Consider the following 19,779-nt stretch of genomic DNA (forward strand, 5'->3'; position numbering starts at 1 on the left):
GAGAATGCAGATCATTACAATGAGAGCTTTGGTAGCGTCAGTGTTTATTAGACTACCCACTGTATGCTGGGACATGTAATCTTTGTGGGTCACACCCACACTTGAGCAGAGGGCATTCCTGCATCCCACCAGTCACACTGCAGGCTGCTAAGTAACAGATTGGTTTCTGAGTACTAATTTGTACATTTCCAACAGCTGAGTTCATTTATGTGCTAATGACAATGAATCTTTTCCTTGACTGTCAATGTTTTCCAGCAGCACAAACCAACTTTATAATATTGCCATTGCGAGAAAATGACCTTTGAGATGTGTTTAAATGCATGGAGTGTGCATGGCCGCCCCCACACCCCCAGTTGCATACTATGCTTCTATACACTAAGAACATAAGAATGGCCATTCTGGGTCAGACCAACAGTCCATCTAGTACAAACCAGCCTGAGAATCTTATAGTCTGTGGGCATTATTAGTTCAATCAAACATTTACACAGAAAAGTCTTAATAATAACTTGCATTTATTAAACAGAGACATAAGTTTAATGTGACAGCTAACGATAGAGATTTAACTAATGACACCATTCTTGATGGCTGGGGGTTGATTGGATTCGGAAGTTCCTATGGAATAACGAGTCGAGGAGAACTCTGAGTCCCCATCCTTTCGTGGTGGTGGCGGCATTTTCTAATTATCCCTGTAACATGCTTTTTTCCCCCCTTTCTTGACTGGCTGCCTGACTTATCATCTCCCTTGAAGCCCCCGACTTAGTCTTTTCTTTCTTAATTAAAAGGCCCCGGTTAATCAATTTGTATAAATTAAAGTGAGGAAGATTAACAAGAGACTCTTCTGAATAATCTTACTTAATTAAATCTAGTGTGAGGAATTGTTGTAGTCATAAGGCACCAAATAAAGAAACAGTACTGTCAGAGACTAGAAGGCTGCGTTTCAGGGCTTGACCGGGAGGGCTGGGAGGTGCCCCAGGGGTCACACGGGGACGCTAAGACATTCACACAAAACTCTACAGAACATTTACAGGCACCCAAGTGGTCTCTTTTCACTCTCCTCACAGGTCTGTCAGCAGCTACTATTTGCACTGCCGGAGTGCCCAGAGGCCCCAGTCAGGATCAAGGCCCTCCCTGGGATGAGGGCTGTACTGATACACTGCCGCAAAGGGTTTGCAATCACAGTAACGAGTGGGAGTAGTAGACGGGCAGAGGGACTGGTGGAAGGACAAGGGTAACACTGACAGGCACTCAGGGGGACACAGACCCACTCTGGGTGCACCCACACGGTCCTGAGTCTTTAAAAAAAAGGGACTATCTAAAACAAACCAACAAAGATCAGCAACCCTGGCTGGCCACATACCCAGCTGGGAACAGATCATGGAACTTCCCCACCCAGGAAACACTTACTTCACAACCTGCCCATTCAGGCAGCTCTGATCTGGGGCTGCCAGACACCCGCAGAACGGAGTGTTCTTTCTGCTGGCCAGGTGAATGTCTTGCTGGTGAAAGCCATCCGAGTGGCAGCCCTGGAGCCCTGGCCAATAATGGGTTTCATTCTATCTCTACCAACCCTGTGGTGCCTCACGAAGATCATGATGGAGCCAGACTGGAGAGGAGATCTATGGCAGTTCCGTGCGTGTTGGGAGAGTGGAACATGGGAACGAGATCAGCCGTCAGCTCTGGGAGCAGAGACGTGCCCAGGGAGGGTCACGCTCTAGTCTCTGTCATTCCCACTGAAGTCAGCAGGGCTAGGTGGGTGGGGAGCAGAATCTGGCTTGGAAGCCGAGAGGAACATCTACACTGACTTGGTTACTTACCTGTAACCCGCGTTCATCGAGATGGGCTCTGCAAAGTCCTACTTGTGGGATCAAGGTCCCGAGCTATGAGTTTCTGGAACGTCCCTCGATCTGCTGGCAATACTCTGACTTACACATTTTGGGCTGTATAAGTGGCAACAAGGGCACACTGTTGACTCATATCCAGCTTCTCGTCCACTGTAACCCCTAGGTCCTTTTCTGCAGAACTGCTGCCGAGCCATTTGGTCCCTAGTCTGTAGTGGTGCGTGGGATTCTTCCGTCCTAAGTGCAGGACTCTGCACTTGTCCTTGTTGAACCTCATCAGATTTTCCCTCATTGTGACTTGTTCTAGGGGAGCCAGCAGTTCGGTCACCTCTGTTCACTTTTTGGTCCTTTCACCTGGAGCGGATGCTCGTTTTGGTGCCCTGCTGTCCTTGTTTGCCTAAAGCTGCATAGCCTGCTTTCCTGTGGGAGGTACTGCTCGCTGAACTCCCACCATGGGGAATGTGCAGAGGCTGCTCAAGGAAGAAATGGAGGTTACTTATCTGGCACCGGAGTTCCTAGAGATGGAGTCTGTATTCATACTCCTCGTCCACCTTCCCCACTTTGGAGAAGGCAACGAAGCGTCTCTTGGCAGAAATCAAAAAATTGTTGTTTTACACTATGCCAAGTATAATAAATAGTCCAAAGGTAATGGCCAATGAGCCCGTTATCAGGCCCACCTGCTTTGGAGCTGCTCAGATGGGGAAATCTCTCTCAGTTCATGGAGTAGCCTTGGCAGATCAAAGATTTCTGCTTTCCAGTAGAATCTTTTGGACCTTAGTATAAACGTTCCTGTCCAAGAGTCCACTATCCAGATTCAAGCTGTTGACCAGAGAAACTCTGAACCTTGGTGGAGACTCCCACTCATCTTGGAGGCAGGCGACGAAATGATTTGGAAAGCAGGACTTTCAGATACTAATCTCATATTCACGATACTGAATGACAAAATTGCCAGTCTCTAGTCAAGGCTATTGACAGCAACTTGGTACCAACTAAACCGACACTGGAATGCCCTTTAAATTCAATCCAGGGCGACATATAGAGAAGTTCCTGCTCTTCGTGCAGGAAACAAATGCAATATTGATGTTAGGTTTTGCTTGCCCTTGAATCAGAACCATCGACAAGCACAGTATCCCTGGTGCGAAAGGACTTAACTGGTATTTGCCCCCTTGTAGAAAAAAAATTAATACGAGATGGAGCCCTTGATAGAGCACTTGCACGGTTGAGTGTCAATTCTGCTCTAAGAGTCTGTCACTGTGTCTTCTTTCCCTGGTGGAGGAGACACTGGACCCATCCAGTGATGACACTGAACTTTATGAATGGGAACTTTTCCTAACACAACTGGCTAGAGCAACCCCCTCTGTCGCGGTCCAGGTAACGCATCGCTGTAATGCTGTCCATCAGAACCTAGGTTTGGATTTATGAAGGGGAGAAAACCCTCACAAGCCAGAAATGGCTCTCAGCTCTGGTACCTCGACATGGAGCCACATCTCTCACTGAGACGACAAACCTGGGAGCGGACGGAGCGTGAGGTAAAGAATCTTTTCTCTCCTTTAGAACTAATACTGCACTTGGCAGGAAGGTGACCTGGGAAACTCCCTGGAGGGCATGTTCTTTCCCTGCCTAGTGAAATAAGGTATCTAAAAAGCACTGGGACATTGTGACTCGGGTGATCCTCGTGTAAAGACAAGGTAATGGAGTTAGGAAGAACCCTGCTGAGGCCTCAGACACAGTCTGGTGTGAAAGCTATCGCTAAGCTGCACCAGTAAGGAATCTGAGCCCTGCAGGAAAGTTTGTAGGTCTGGAATACATCCAGATTTCAAAGACCCCATGCTGCCTAGCAGGGATGAAGGTACAATTTTATTGACCAAGGTCTACTTTGACTCCAAACAGAGGGATGTGCAGAGAGACAGATGTATGAAGATGTGAAAGTGACTGCCTTTGGGACTGTCTGACAGCTCTGGCTGCTGGTAGCAGTGATGTGACCATGGCACAGAAGAATCTGGATCCAGGACAAGTTCCAGATTAGAGAGCCTTGCACTAGCAGAGCAGCTCCTATGCTTCTTGCAGCATGGGCACTGCTGTGTGCCAGGGAGGAAGAACACACCAGGAGACAGCTGGGCAGGGCTGCCTCTACTTACTTTTGATCATGCTGACATCGTTTGCCCCATCACCGATCGCCAGGGTCACGGCCTTCTTGTACTTCTTCACCAGCTCCACCACCTGGGCTTTCTGCAGGGGGGTCACCCGGCAGCAGATCACCACTTTGCACATGCTGGCTGTTCGCACCAGCTCGAGCTCCAAGTTCCCTTCTAGTGCATAAGCCTGTGGAGCGGAGGAGAACATGCTATGAAAGTGAGGTCAGTCCAGATACAGCGCCAGCCCGAACCACAGAACCAGCAGGAGGAAGAATAACTAACCCATTGTGTCAGAGAAAGTGCCTGGGAGTCATGATGCCCAAAGGAGCTACTAGGCCAAGAATAAGAGCTGGGATGAGATTTCAGAGCAGCAATGACACCTGCCTCTATCACCAAAGATCCCCCTTTTCATTATTAGCAGTGACACTAGCGGAGTTTGCCCTCTTGACCTTGGTGGGTGGGTCTCTGCTCACTCCTTCTGGCTTAGTTCCTAAGGTGAGAGTAGAGGTTTGTATCCTGAGAAGACCCTGCAGCACTGACTTTCTATTACAATTATAAACATGCTGTAACTTACAATTAATCCACTCCCACGAACATTCCTCAATGGACCCTGCATAATTCCCTTTCCTGCCAAACCTGGGACCCATGTAAAATTCATCTGGCTGATCTACAGGCTCCAAGCCCCCTGCCTCCAAAAAACCCCCAAACAAAACTACGTCCCAGATGGACTGATTTACAATTTGGGAGTGCTTTAAGAAAGGCTACTAGAACGGGTCATAAGAAAAAGACAAACAAAATTAATCTTCCTTCCCAGTGTTGACCTTTTACTTTATTAGGATGTGTTATTTCCATTCCTGAAATCAACAAAGATAACTGGACGTCTGCTCAGAAACTCATCCCTCCGACACTGCCTGGCAGGTAGGGACACATTTCTGCCTTTTCACATTTCTTACAGAATGTGCTTCTTGTGCTTTAATGTCTTCTCTGCAGACATTCACGGAGGGAATCCGCATGACTCCCTCCTCCCCAGAGCCATGCAGCAGGCCAGCTGCCCTTTCCACTTAAGGCAGCAAAGCAGCAGCCCAGATTTCCTTTATTCCAAAAACAGTACGCTGTGTGAGTCACCCACACCCCCGCGTCCCTCCCATCAGCAGCAGGCAGGCTTGCTCAGCTGGAGAGACCTTTTCATGATTCGGTTTTACCATGCTATGGAGAGCAATAGTTTTTACCACTTTCCAAAACAACCTCAATGCACAAAAACCTCATCTAACAAAATATTATATGCAAGCCTCAGTAATGTCCCTCCATGCACACAAATCAATGGGCCATGGAATGCTCTGCGTTTAGCCATAACAAACATGGTGCTGCTCTCCACTCGCCGTTGATATTTTTGTTTACACAGGATCACAGATGTGAATGTGGCAACACTGGGACTCTGTCACCACTCTCATGGAGCTGGTCCAGGCTCCAGGTTCCGCGTGAGAAAAGCTAGCGGCTTTCCTGCACACGAAGAGTCAGGTTTTCCAGGGAACCGCCGCCAACTCTTTGACAAGCCTGACGGCAGCAGGCACACCAAGCCATCCTTACCAAACTATGGCCGTTAATAACCAGGCCATACACCCCATTCGCTTGCTCTTCAGGTAAGATCCTTGACTTCGTGGAAGGGTTTATAAACTTGATGTTAATTTCATCACTGTCCAGGAAGGAATCCGGATTCATTTTCTTCCTTGCAGTCCTTAAAAGGATCAGTCATTAAAAATACAGAAACAAATGTATGTTATTTTCTTAAACCCAGGTTTTTTAAAGAAAAACATGTTCCCCCTTGTTAGTATCATTCTTCTTGCAGAGGGTTTGAAGGACTCTGGCAGCACACAGGGCTGGAGTAGCCCTCGGAGAATTCCTCTAGTGACAGAGCAGTGTATGGCGAGGATATGGAGCCCTAGGATTCCCTGCCCCTGAAGCGCCTAGCCTCGAGGCTGGCTGGGGCTGGGATGCAAAGCAGCCCGTAGGAAGCTGTGGGATGACCCCTGGAAGTTATAGCAGCCCCTGGAGCTTGTACTGGCCTCTGGAGCAGGCACAAAGGCGGCTTCAAACCATCTTTACCCCTCCCATCAGGCAGGGCCTTCTGAGACACCGGCTCCCCACCAACACCCCCATCATCAGCTTAGGATCAGACATGAAGAACAGACTGGCTCCTCCCTACGGACGAGCTGAAAAAAGCATCCAGCTACGGGACCAGAAAAAAGGATGACCTTGGAAGTTTAGGCTTGAAATTAGACGAAGGTTTCTAACCATCAGAGGAGTGAAGTTCTGGAACAGCCTTCCGAGGGGAACAGTGGGGCCAAAAGACATATCTGGCTTCAAGACTGAGCTTGATAAGTTTATGGAGGGGATGATATGATGGGATAGTCAAAGAACAATTAATTGCCAAAAATTAGGCTATTAGTAGTAACTATGCCCAATGGCCTGTGATGGGACGTTAGATGGGGTGGGATCTGAGTTACTACAGAGAATTCTTTCCTGGGTGTCTGGCTGGTGAGTCTTGCCCACATGCTCAGGGTTTAGCTGATCGCCATATTTGGGGTCGGGAAGGAATTTTCCTCCAGGGCAGATTGGCAGAAACCCTGGGAGTTTTTCACCTTCCTCTGCAGCGTGCGGCACGGGTCACTTGCTGGAGGATTCTCCGCACCTTGAAGTCTTTAAACCATGATTTGAGGACTTCAATAGATCAGACAAAAGTTAGGGGTTTATTACAGGAGTGGGTGGGTGAGATTCTGCGGCCTGCGTTGTGCAGGAGGTCAGACTAGACAATCATAGTGGTCCCTTCTGACCTTAAAGTCTGTGACTCTGTGACCTGTTGGTGCAGCAAGAACCACTTTATGTCCACAACTGAAGGCACCATGGCCCCAGACCCTCTGGCCCACGACGATCCAGAGTGGTCACCACTGTCCTTTTTTACATCAATTTTAGGGCCAGAATGGACCATTCATAATCCTCTAGTCAGACATGCATAGCACAGGCCACAGAATTTCACTCCATGATTCCTGCATCAAGCCCATCTCTGCTGGCTGAATTAGGGCAGACCTTTCAGAGACAGCCAGTCTAGAGTTAAAGTTCACTTTTGGTGAACTGTGTTAGATGAAAGATGTGGACAAATCGGAGAAAGCCCAGAGAAAAGCAACAACAAGGAATAATAGTCGAGAAAACATGGCCTGTGAGGGAAGATTGAAAACATTGGGTTTGTTTAGTCTGGAGAGCAGAAGACTGAGGCGCCACATGATAACAGCCTTCAAGTACATACTTATCCACTGAGGAAAGGACGGGAAGCAATGGGCGTAAATTGCAGCAAGGGAAATTTAAGTTAGACATCAGGGTGGTTAGGCACTGGAACAAATTGCCAAGGGAAGTTGTGGAATCCCCGTCAATGGAGGCATTTAAGAGCAGCTTAGAAAAACACCTCTCAGGGATGGTCTAGATAATACGCAGTCCTGCCACAGTGCATGGGACTGGACCAGATGGCCTATCAAGGTCCCTTGTTACTGTCCTACATGTCTATGATCCTATGAAGACAGAAGGCTAGAATGGCACAAACACCCTCCAGTTCTCTATGCTAAACATACCACGTGGCGATGCACAATCTGGCTCTTTACCTGAGTTCATCTAACACGTCCTCAGAGCTGTTGCCCTCAATAATGAAAACGTCCTTCATGTCATCATGCAGCATGTTGCAGGAGTAGCCAATATTCACGGCAGTCTCTGGAAAAATCAAAAATTTCATTCAGACTCAGACAGGAATGATATCGGTTACCCAGCCACCCTGCGCTCTCCTTGGGCCATTTCCATGACTGACGAGTACTGTGCATCTCGTCAGAGACCGGGCTTCCTAGGGCCACAGAGATTGACATCTCGGCACAAGAGACTCAGCTCTTCCTGCTGCTGAAGTGGATGCACTGACTTTCCCATGCAATTTACTGCATGTGGGTCACCTGCTGTGCATGGACCCTGATGATACAAAGGCACTTCTGAGGAGACCAGGGCCCTTTGCCCGTGTCCCTGAATGGCATTTCTCCTGCTTTGCAACACGCTGCCTTCAGCCCTGTACCCGAGAACTGGCTGGATTTCAGCAGGACTGAAGGTAAAAAGGGCCGGATCCTGAGCTTGCTGACATCAAAGGAACAATGTCAATTTATACCACCTAAGGATCTGGCCCATGTCCAAAAAGCCATTTGGCCTCTTTGGGGAAGAAAGGCATAATAGAAACGTTCTCTCCAGCTCTCCAGATGCAGGTGGGGAGGTCATGAGGACCAGAGAGGCAGCTACAGGTTGTGTGGTTCCATTTGTTGTTTAGTTCTCGGGAAAATGAAGCTCCACAGAAAAATGCTGCTCTCAGGTTGGCAGACCAGGTACCAGCTCATGCCAAGGCCACTAGACCTCCCTGAAAACACTGACAAATGCCCAGCTGGAAACCCATGTGGCTCACCTGTGTCCTAGCATTGCTAAAACAGATGTTACGTTTCTAAGGAAGTGTGTAGTGTTTGCCCTTTATGAACTGTGTGCGAGCTGCTGCAGGCGTTGATCTCACTGGTAATAGCTGCGCCCCATGCTACAGGGAATAGGGGTAACTACAGAAGTGTTCCAGAATTATGACACTGGAAACCCCCAGTCAGGAGAGGAGCATGACCAAGTGTGACATACCAGTGACCCACTAGGGGTGTCCCCTGCCCAACAGAAGGACACCCATAGACACCAGATGAACCACTGGGGAACATCAGTGGACAGGAGACTTTGTGGATTGCTCCCCCACACCTATGAAGTACGCAAACCCATGTCCCCTTACAGTATGAACTATGGGGGAAGGCTCTGTATCACCAGGCTGCTTGGCATTTGGAGAGGGCAGTATTTCTAAGCATAAGCAAGGGATCCCCTAGCTGCTTAGCCTGGGTTACCCCTAAAGGACATATAGAGCTTGCACATTACAGCAGCTCCTGCTGCTTTTTGGAAGCTAAGGGCTGGTCTACCCTACGAATTTACATTGGCGCACTGCGCACCTGTAGCATGTCTGGTGAAGACGCTCTAAGCCAGTGAGAGAGCTCTCCCACCAGCTTAACTCCACCTCCATGAGAGGCAGGAGAGCGTCTCCCGCTGACCCAGCGCTGTCTACACTGCAGGGTAAGGTCAGCGTACATCACTCAGGGGGATGGATTTTTCATACCACTGAGCGACGCAATTATACCAAGTAAGTGTGTAGTGTCAACCAAGCTTAGGACTGTAAATCATTTCTGTGCATATGTTACCTGCTTTAACCTTGCAAACAACTCTCCTTTCTTTTTCCTAGTTAATAAACCTTTAGTTAGTTTATAACAGGATTGGCTACAAGCGCAGTCTTTGGTGAGAGATCTAAGGTACCATTGACATGGGGGAAGTGGCTGGTCCTTTGGGATTGGGAGTAACCTGAATAGTGCTGTGATTTTTGGAGTAAGGGATCATCTATCACAAGGGCAGGCTCCCCTGGGTGGCAAGGCAGACCTGAGTGCCCAAGAGGGCTGTCTGTGACTCCATGGTTAGGCTGTTGTGGTGCCTGAGGAGTTCACACCTGGTAATTGGTTGGCAAAATCTAAGGACAGAAGACACAACCAGTGTGGGGTTTGTGCCCGTTTGTAACAGTCTGCCCTGAGGTTGGCACCCACCTTCGTGAGCCATTCCAGACAGCCTGACAACTGCAGGAATTTATTCTCTGTGACCACAACCCTTCCCCACTTAGTGCTTTCTGCAAATTTCTGTGACATGCTGTGGGCCCTCCTCCCCCACCCCCATTCCAGATCATTAATCATGGTGCTAACAAAGATCATATCTAACACCAAGTCCCTGGCTTCAGGAAAGCAGGACTGGGTCTTTCCATTCCCTTTCACCAGATCAGACAGGGCTGGGAATCTTCAAGGGACTCCTCTGTCACCAGGGCAGGTAGGTGTGCGTGTGCGTGTGCTGGCTCCTTTCCCGAGGACTGTCTCTATCGCTCCCACCCTCCAGAGTGCCCGCAGCCTCAGGACTCACACTAGGCCTGACCATTCAGACCCGTGGAGTTTTGCCGGAGTAAACACTGAGCATGGCTCTCAGGATCGGCCCTCTCCTCGGTGCTCAAAAGGAGGCAGAATCAGGATGCAGGCAATGGAGGGAACAGCCTATCCATAGGAGAGGAGAGGAAAGTCAGAGGCAGTAGCCCAAAGCAGTGTGTGTCTGTCCCAGACCATCCCCTTTACCTTGCTTGTCTCCAGTCAGAACCCAGATTTTAATGTGGGCTTTGGTCAGGGTTTCAATCGTCTGGGGGACTCCATCTTGTAACTTGTCCTCAATAGCCGTGGCACCTAGCAGCTTCAAAGACAGAGGGAAATGTGTGAGCTCCCCAGTGGTCAGCACTAGAGGAGAGCGCAGTCACTTCTGCTCCGTCCTTCTGGCCGCACACACAGGGCGTGGGGCTCAGCCCGGGCTTGATTCCACTCGGCTCCATTATTGTACACGTTATTGTGGCCCTGACCCCACAAACCCTCGTGCACGTGAGTCATCCCGCTGACCCGGCTGGCCCGCGTGCGTGCATAAAGCGCTCAGGTACCTGCTTACAGGACTGGAGGCCGTTCTCTTTCTCCACCCGCCCTGCACGTGCCGCAGCGCAGCGCGGTACCTTACAGGCGGGACTATTGTCCACACGGATGTGTCAGGGCACAAACAGTTTTAAGAGTCTCTTTCCCTACTTGTTGGCAACAACCACTGACCTCGAATATTGGTGACACGTGGGCCCAGGGAGGTGATGATCAGATGCAAATGAGATTTCGGCTCTAGCTTCTAGCTGAGGTTTTTAGGCAGAGCCTATCACTGAGCTTTCTCCCTGCTGTTGGGGTAGGCTCAGAGTTCAGGTCTCGGGCTCTGAGCCAGTGCCTGGGTCTGACTGGGGCTTCAGGACTAAAACCTCCTACGCTATATTTGAGAGACCTCTGCTATCCTGAACAGCAGACATCTGCTCCGTCAGCTGTTCTTGGATCCTTCCTTGGAATCAGAGACAATGTAACAGCAAGCCCACTCGCCTTTCCAGAATGCAGAGCTGGCACCCATCCTGACAGGTACCTGGATCTCTGAACCACATCTTATTAAGTCAGTTACATGTGGGGCTTGCTCCAGGTCCCTTGCGGCCTAACGGTGTATTCATAACCAGCCGGCTAGTGAGCAATCGGGTGAGGGAAGCATGGAATGGAAAAGAAAAGATGAAAAAGACTAAACCACTCCTGCTTGTCACAGAATAGAGCGAGGTCTGCTCTGACGCCCTGCGTGCAACAGCAGCCTGGGGCTGAGTCACCCAGGGCTGTCGTAGATGTAACGTCAAAGTCTCTCTCACCCAGGCAGCTGCAAGCCCTCCGCCACCTTTTGAATCTGGTCTGGAAGCGTTTCAGTCCTCCCCAAGCAGCGCTCAATAGAGCGCACACGATGCTCGTGAATTCCGAACACACTGAGGCTACAGGGCCCTGGGACGAAGGCCTGAGCTCTCCCGTGGCCATGGTCTCTCCGTAACTGTAGTGAAGCACCATGGAGCTCTGGTATCTGGTACTGTGCAGGGACAGTGGGGAAAACCCATGGGCCTTGTCAGGAGTTCTGCTGGCCTTTGCCTGCCTGCTCAGATCTGGTGTACAAACCGTGGAAGGGGGAGGGGAGCAGCTTCCTTTCCATGACTCTCTCCTTTGCTTTGAATACAATCAGCATGAAGCTGAACACGTGTGTTCTTAAAATCTCTGAACTTAACCAGGTTCCATCCCCACTCTCCATCATTACCTCCCCCTACTGCCTCCTGGCTCCTTCTGCAGGCCCCTGACACTGCACAGAAAACCTCCTGTCCTCAGCTCTCAGCAGGATCATAAGACTGCATGACCCAGGACCCTCCTACTTCCTCATGGCCTCCCTGCCAGCATCCCCCACACCAGATTCTCCTTTTTCTCTCTCACGACTGGGCTATCCCTCCCCCAGTTCCTTCCTGCAAATAAAGTCCTTTCTTCCAGGGTGCACACACAGGCCCACAGGAAACAGAAACCTTCTCAGAGAGCGTGACGAAGCAGCTGTAGAGTTTCCAAGATTTCATAAGAGCTGCTGTGATTGCATAAGCTGCATCGCTTCCATTCAGATAGGGCATGTATCTTCTCTTCATTCAGTCCCCACAGGTAGCACACGCCGGTGAACCCCAGCGGCATTCAAAAGCAGCAGTCACAGGAGGAGCCTGCTTGCAGATCACAGTTTAGTCATTGCTTTCATTCACTTCAAGCTGACACAAACTGTTCTGTGGACACCCCTCTCTCCTCCCAGGCTGACAGAACAGAGTAAAGGCTCCTCCAGAAATGCAGAGGGACCCAGGAGCTACTCAGGACAGGGCTGTTACAGCTCGTCATTTAGAAGTCAGAAGAATAATCGTTCAACTACTTGAACATACAAGGGATAGCTATGAAATATCTGTGCCAGTGTCACCTCCATCCAGCTCTCGTGTGTTCACCCACGAAAAGTCAGCTAACCAGACACCGACGCAAGTTAATATAAAACTGTTCCCAGACAGCTACGGGGTGCTCACCAAGGCATCAGTGAAAACCCAGGTCTGCCATGATCTACCCATTTTAGTTACACAACGCATGTAAAGTCATAGCGATCTGCTTACTGATGAACCAACTTCCTGGCTGCCTGCCCACAGCTTGACCCAAATTCCATGAAAGACCAACCATTAAGTCTTTTTCAATCTCTTCGTATAACTCAGATAACTTCTCTTCCCGTCCATCCAGGGCAGTGCTTGCTTCATGGTGACGTTTGTGCCACTCCTCAAAGTAGTCCTCCTGCAGGTTTTTGTAGGCCACAACCAGAGTCCTCAAGCCTTCACCTGCAAACTCCTGCAAGACATGGGTGGAATAGGTGAGGTCCAGGCGGTGGAACACTCTTCTAGCTTGATCTGCAAGGAGCACTATTTACAAACACCCTCTCACCCGAAAGATGCCAACCCAACTTCTGCAATGAATAGGATGAAAAGTTGCATCTAACACTTTAAACTCACCAGCACCTGGAAATCCAGCTCTACTCTTGTACAGATCTGTTTTTAACTGCAGTCTGTTGCCTATACAAGACCAAATCCAAGGGGTTTTCCTACACTTTGACTCTAAAGTTTTCCATTATCAATGCATCTATGTCTCTGGTATTTGTATGAGGCCTATGTAAAACACACAGAAAAGAGCTACTCCCAGAATTTCAGAGTTGTGCCCATGCAATTACTTGGCAGAACTGTTGATGTGACTGCATGCTTTCTTTGCATTGAACACCAGTCATTGCATGCATGATTTCAACGAGCAATCACATCTGCACCTTCACAGCATGAGTGACTGAAAATCTGGACCCCAATGCTTGTTGTAACCAGCCCGGCAACAAGGTTCCCTTTTGGAAAGCTCAGATTCTCCCTCGGGGAGGACAGGTGGTAGAGCCACCATCCTCCACCTGTGGGTTCCACTGGGGGAGGGCAGCTTTCAGCTGCAGCTACCTATGGAATGTGCTGCATCCTCAGCATCTCCTCCTCCCGCCCTGGCCTGCTGTCTTCCTGTGCTGGGACTTCACTCTGCTATCTCGCTGCAGGCCGTCTGTGCCAGTGTAACCCCTCCTGGTGGACTTTCCACTACCTGGGGCCCTGGGTTCTGCACTGCACCAGCAAAAGCCAGTGTCATCTGGGGGATGAGCATAGGCCCCGATAGATAATATTATCTTGTTAATTGTATCTTATATACAAATGCAAGAATTCTAAATACTAAGATGGGTGAACCTGAGTGCCGGGTATTAACTGAAGATATAGACATAACAGGCATCATGGAAACTTGGAATGATGATAATCAGTGGGACATGATAATACCAGGGTACAAAATATACAGGAATGACAGAGTAGGCCACACAGGTGGGGGTGTGGGAGTGGCCCTATATGTGAAAAAAAGCGTAGAGGCAAACGTAGTAAGAATCTTAATTGAATCAAACTGTACCACAGAATCTCTACAGATAGAAAAGGAGTACTTGTGGCACCTTAGAGACTAACCAGTTTATTTGAGCATGAGCTTTCGTGAGCTACAGCTCACTTCATCGGATGCATAGCATATCGTGGAAACTGCAGAAGACATTATATAGAATCATAGAATCATAGAATATCAGGGTTGGAAGGGACCCCAGAAGGTCATCTAGTCCAACCCCCTGCTCGAAGCAGGACCAATTCCCAGTTAAATCATCCCAGCCAGGGCTTTGTCAAGCCTGACCTTAAAAACCTCTAAGGAAGGAGATTCTACCACCTCCCTAGGTAACGCATTCCAGTGTTTCACCACCCTCTTAGTGAAAAAGTTTTTCCTAATATCCAATCTAAACCTCCCCCATTGCAACTTGAGACCATTACTCCTCGTTCTGTCATCTGCTACCATTGAGAACAGTCTAGAGCCATCCTCTTTGGAACCCCCTTTCAGGTAGTAGAAAGCAGCTATCAAATCCCCCCTCATTCTTCTCTTCTGCAGACTAAACAATCCCAGTTCCCTCAGCCTCTCCTCATAAGTCATGTGCTCTAGACCCCTAATCATTTTTGTTGCCCTATACACACAGAGACCATGAAACAAAACTTCCTCCCACCCCACTCTCCTGCTGGTAACAGCTTATCTAAAGTGATCATCAAGTAGGGCCATTTCCAGCACAAATCCAGGTTTTCTAACCCTTCCCCCCCCCACACACATACAGACTCACTCTCCTGCTGGTAATAGCCCATCCCTCTTTGAAACCTCTCTTTATAATGCGCATGATAATCAAGGTGGGTCATTTCCAGCACTAATCCAGGTTTTCTCACACACCCCCCACACCCCCCTCCAAAAACCACACACACAAACTCACTCTCCTGCTGGCAATAGCTCATCCACACTGACCACTCTCCTTACAATGTGCACAGATAGAAACGCCATGCTCCAAAAATCAGAGTATAACAGTGGAAATGTACTATCCACCACCTGACCAGGATGGTGACAGTGATTGTGAAATGCTCAGGGAGATTAGAGAGGCTACAAAAACAGAAAACCAAACAAAAATGGGGCATGTCAACTATCCTTATATTCATTAAGAACATGTCACCTCAGGACCGGAGGCAGAGATGAAATTTCTAGACACCATTAATGACGGCTTCTTAGAGCAGCTAGTCCTGGAACCCACAAGGGGAGAGGCAATTCTTGATTTAGTCCTAAGTAGAGCACAGCGTCTGATCCAAGAGGTGATTATAGCTGAACAGCTAAGTCACCGTGACCATAATGTAACTAAATTTAACTTCCTTGTAGGGGAAAAATTGCCAAAGAAACCCACTACGGTAGCATTTAACTTCAAAAAGGGGAACTACACAAAAAGGAGGCTCATTAAACGGAAGTTAAAAGGACAGTCACAAGAGTGAAATGCCTGGAAGCTGCATGGAAACTTTTAAAAACAGCAAAATAGAGGCTCAAACTCTGTGTATACCTCAAAGAAAAATGCCCCCATGACTAAACAACAGAGTGAAAGAGGTGGTTAGAGATAAAAGACACCTTTTAAAAATTGGAAGTCAAATACCACTGAGGAAAATAGCAAGGAACATCAACTCTGGCAAGTCAACTGTAAAAGTATAATTAGGTAGAGCAGAAAAGAATTTGAAGAGCAACTAGCAAAAGACACAAAAACAAGAGCAACGGTCAAATCTGAGGTTACTGCTGCCCTGGGTTGTATTTAGAAAGATGAAAGGCTCAGTAGCCTGTTACCAACTGCCTGAACTACCCAGACTCCAAAACACAACTAAATGTAAGGATCCGATGAATGTGTTTTTCAGGCAATGGCCCCCTGAGTCTTTACAGAATAACTCTTTCCTTTCCATGGTAAGTTACACACTATTTGCCGATCTCCCAGGGAGATGCCTTTAGGGTTGCTTTAGAGATCACCCACTTTTCAGCCTCAGTGTTGGTTCCATTTCCAGCTCCAATGGTGGCATCAGAGACGCTCACAGAGAACAAGGGACTCCCACCCTGCCCGTTATCTACAGAGGGGTTCCCCTGCAAGGGGAACTTACATTCAAGTGTTCCATGGTCTCTTCCTTGAGGGGTCCACAGGAAGAATCCAGCAGTTCATAGATAATGGTGTCAGCGCCCTTGCAATACAAGGTCAGGTCACCCTCCGGACTTCGCACTAAAAGCAATGGGAACAAAAGTTCTGCAAAACCCAGACTACAGCATTTGGCAGCCATCACATCAAGTGTGTGTAGAGCCATCCAAACTCGGCCCACCAAGGGTGAGGGTCACACCTGCTCTGCACAGAATGGAGGAGAATGCAGCCACTCCCATCTTTAATACGGAGGAGTGGTGACACAGACTGCAGGCCCAACACGCATTGCTCCCCTGTGATTTGAGCAGATGCACTGCTGAAGCCTGTAGTCGCATGTATGGGTGGGGCGCAAGGACATTAATATCCAGATGCCAAGAGAAGTCTACCATTGAAGACCTGGGCCGGCTCCCAGTGAAGTCCCTGGTCACTTCCACTCTATCAATACATTTACACCACCTTAATCACTGCAGTATCTGGACGCCTTGCAAGGATAGCCACAGAAGAGGAGACCAGGGAGAAGAAGTATGAGTCAGAGAGCCCAAACGAGCAGAAAAGTGGAGGGGAGTGATGGAAACACACCGATGACAGACATCCTTTTGCGCACGTTGTTGAAGTCCAGAATAGCCAGGAGCTCATAGACCTTTGTTTCTCCCATTTCCACCACAGTGATGGTCTCGGGGGTCCGAGCACGAAACACAAAGCCAAAGTTTCGGGCCGCGGTGACCAGGGCTCCTTCGTCTGGAGACTGGGCCTGATACACCAGGTTACCTGCCATGCAAGAAAGAAACAATGTATGTTCATCTCAGGCCTGGATTCATCACCCTGCTCCTGACGTGAATCAAACACAAGGGCTGAGGCATTCTATAGCCACTGCTCACCTCCTGTCTGGCCATATACCGACCAGATGTAATAAAACTCGCATACAGACGCACTCCTCCACAGGCCACAGACTGACACACGTTAGGGACGGAGAAGCTCCATTAGGTCCCATCGAATCCATTCCCCAGAGCCAGTGCAAGGTTCCTAGCCTCCATCTAATGGAAGGATCTCCCTCTGCTTGGGAGACTTCTGCAGCCCAAGGGCTCTCACTGCCAGGAACGTTTCCTTTGCTCAGCTTCCTCACCACCCCAGGTACCCTCTGCACCAGTATTGCCGTCTTTCAGATCCCAAAGGACAGGACTGGCACAGCTCTCAGAAGGGAAATGAGACTCTGCCCTAGATGGAATTTGGGGGGACAGGAGCACGGGATTAGCATGACTAATGAGCCCCCGTTTGTCAGGATGCAGCAGGCACTGCCCCTTGCATGAGCTCAGCTCTGCTGACTGGTGCAGGGAGGACGCAGTGCGTGGCTTTATTCCCATCGGCTCTGTGGGGCCAGTGCCACCAGCAGCTCTCTGCTTGCAGAGCCTTTGCACTCCTTGGAGTAGTTATTGCACTTTGGCCAGCCCTTACTCTAGGCCACAAGGCATGGGAGTCTCCTGGGGTCCTCTCCCCACGAGGCACCCGCAGAGCCACGCCAGCTAATGAGCAACCACACGCTGACTCGGATGATTAGAGCCCCGTGTGGATACAAAAATTTGGATCTGATCCGCACCAGTACCCTCTAGAGCAGCAGTTCTGAACCAGGCATCTATGGCCCCCTGGGGGGCTGTGAGCCGGTTTCAGGGGGTCCATAGTCCCGTGGGGCCGAAGCCTGGAGCTCCGCAAAGGAGATGCCAGGGCTCACTGCTCCAGGCATCAGCCCCCTGGGGACTCAGGACTCTGTGGGGGGACCCCCTGAAACCACAGCCCCCCCAGAGGGCCACGAACCCCCAGTAGAGAACGGCTGCTCTAGAGCCCTGTGTGGATAAACAACTTTGGATCCACATCCAATCTGCCGTCCACAAAGATGGCAAACAATACAGCCACATCTTAGGGTTGCCAGGCATCTGGATTTCGACTGGATCGCCTGGTCGAAAAGGGACCCTGGTGGTTCTGGTCAGCGACGCAGACCGGGGCATTAAAAGTCCGGTCAGCGGTGCAGTGGGGCTAAGGCAGGCTCCCTACCTGCCCTGGCTCCATGTGGCTCATGGAAGCGGCTAGCATGTCTGGCTCCTAATTGTAGGGATGGCCAGGGAGGCTCTGCGTAGCCCCAGCCTCTGCCCTGAGCACTGGCTCCGTAGCTCCCATTGGCTGGGAACTGCGGCCAATGGGAGCTGCAGGGGTGGTGCCTGCAGGTGAGGGCAGCGCACACCATGCAGAACCACTTGGCTGCTCCTGTGCCTAGGAGCTGGACATGCCAGCTGCTTCTGGGAGCCGCGCGGAACCAGGGCAGGTAGGGAGCCTGCCTTAGCCCCACTGTGCTGCCAACTGGGAGCCGCCTGAGATAAGCACTTCCCAGCTGGAGCCCAAACCCCAAACCCCCTCCCGCACCCCAACCCCCTGCCCCAGGTTGGAGCTCCTTCCCAGTCCCTCCCAGATTCCACACCCCAACCCCATGCCCCAGCCAAGCCCCCTCCGCCCTCCAAACCCCTCGGCCCCAGCCCAGAGCCCCATCCTGCACCCCAAACCCCACATCCCCGGCCCCACCCCAGAGCCCGCACCCCCAGCTGGAGCCCTCACCCCCTCCTGCACCCTGCACCCTGCCCCAGCCCAGTGAAAGTGAATGAGGGTGAGGGTGAGGGAGAGCGAGTGATGGAGGGAGGGTGGATGGAGTGAGTGGGGGGCGGGGCCTCTGAGAAGGGGTGGGGCAGGGGTGGAGCTGCAGGGACGGGGCGGGGCAGGGCAAGGGTGTTCAGTTTTGTGCGATTAGAAAGTTGGCAACCCTAGCACATCTGCAGATGTGCGTATCCGCGGATGTAAAGCAGATATCTGCGGATTTGCCGGGCTCTGCAGATGATTTCCCAGTGGCCCCGTGGCAGCGTCTGCGGAGAAATGACGGCCCAGCACACTGCTATGAGGTTACAGGCCGTGACAGCCGCATCGGTGCTCACCTTCCTCCTTCTCTTCTGGCATCACGGTGTGACACAGCGAGAGCAACCGGAAAAACCTGTGTGTCGCGGCATCGTCCAGCTTCACAGCTTCCACTAGGCTGTGGTCGTAGAACACAAACTTTGGGTCGGCCAGTTGGTTGTACGAGAAATCGACCTTCTCTGTGTGCTGCAAAGGTGAGGCTGAGGGTCAGCCGGGCAGCTCGCTGCCTCGCCGCGCTCACAGGGATCTCCACCCCCACGACTGCCCTTCCCCCACATACTCGCAGGGATCCCCCTCCCCCACACTGCCCTTCCCCCACATACTCGTGGTGATTCCCCCCCCCCACGACTGCCCTTCCCCCACATACTCGTGGTGATTCCCCCCCCCACGACTGCCCTTCCCCCACATACTCACGGGGATCGCCCTCCCCCACGACTGCCCTTCCCCCACATACTCACGGGGATCCCCCCACCCCCACGACTGCCCTTCCCCCACATACTCACGGGGATCCCCCCTCCCCCACGACTGCCCTTCCCCCACATACTCGCGGGGATCGCCCTCCCCCACGACTGCCCTTCCCCCACATACTCACGGTGATCCCCCTCCCCCACGACTGCCCCCACCACTCACAGTCATCCCCTACCATGCCCCCCCTCCCTGCACTCAGCGATCTCTCATCCCCACGATTGCCCTACCTGGCCCTGCACCCTCAATGA

At 50.7% G+C, this 19,779-nt stretch overlaps 1 protein-coding gene across 4 annotated transcripts in view; it reads right to left on the reverse strand.

Moving 5' to 3' along the window:
* LOC102947737 (phospholipid-transporting ATPase ID) overlaps positions 1-19,779 on the reverse strand; it is a 136,088-nt gene that overhangs the window by 17,785 nt on the left and 98,524 nt on the right. For all 4 annotated transcript variants that reach the window (XM_043547060.1, XM_037902619.2, XM_037902618.2 and 1 more), the window contains 8 exons: positions 19,084-19,249; positions 16,691-16,879; positions 16,080-16,195; positions 12,718-12,882; positions 10,231-10,342; positions 7,624-7,729; positions 5,561-5,708; positions 3,977-4,160 (listed from right to left, as the gene is read on the reverse strand). In XM_043547060.1, the coding sequence (XP_043402995.1) occupies positions 3,977-4,160; positions 5,561-5,708; positions 7,624-7,729; positions 10,231-10,342; positions 12,718-12,882; positions 16,080-16,195; positions 16,691-16,879; positions 19,084-19,249 (1,186 nt within the window). The remainder of the gene's footprint in view (positions 1-3,976; positions 4,161-5,560; positions 5,709-7,623; positions 7,730-10,230; positions 10,343-12,717; positions 12,883-16,079; positions 16,196-16,690; positions 16,880-19,083; positions 19,250-19,779) is intronic.

The sequence above is a fragment of the Chelonia mydas genome, chromosome 5 (assembly GCF_015237465.2).
Source record: "Chelonia mydas isolate rCheMyd1 chromosome 5, rCheMyd1.pri.v2, whole genome shotgun sequence".
Taxonomy (NCBI): domain Eukaryota; kingdom Metazoa; phylum Chordata; order Testudines; family Cheloniidae; genus Chelonia; species Chelonia mydas.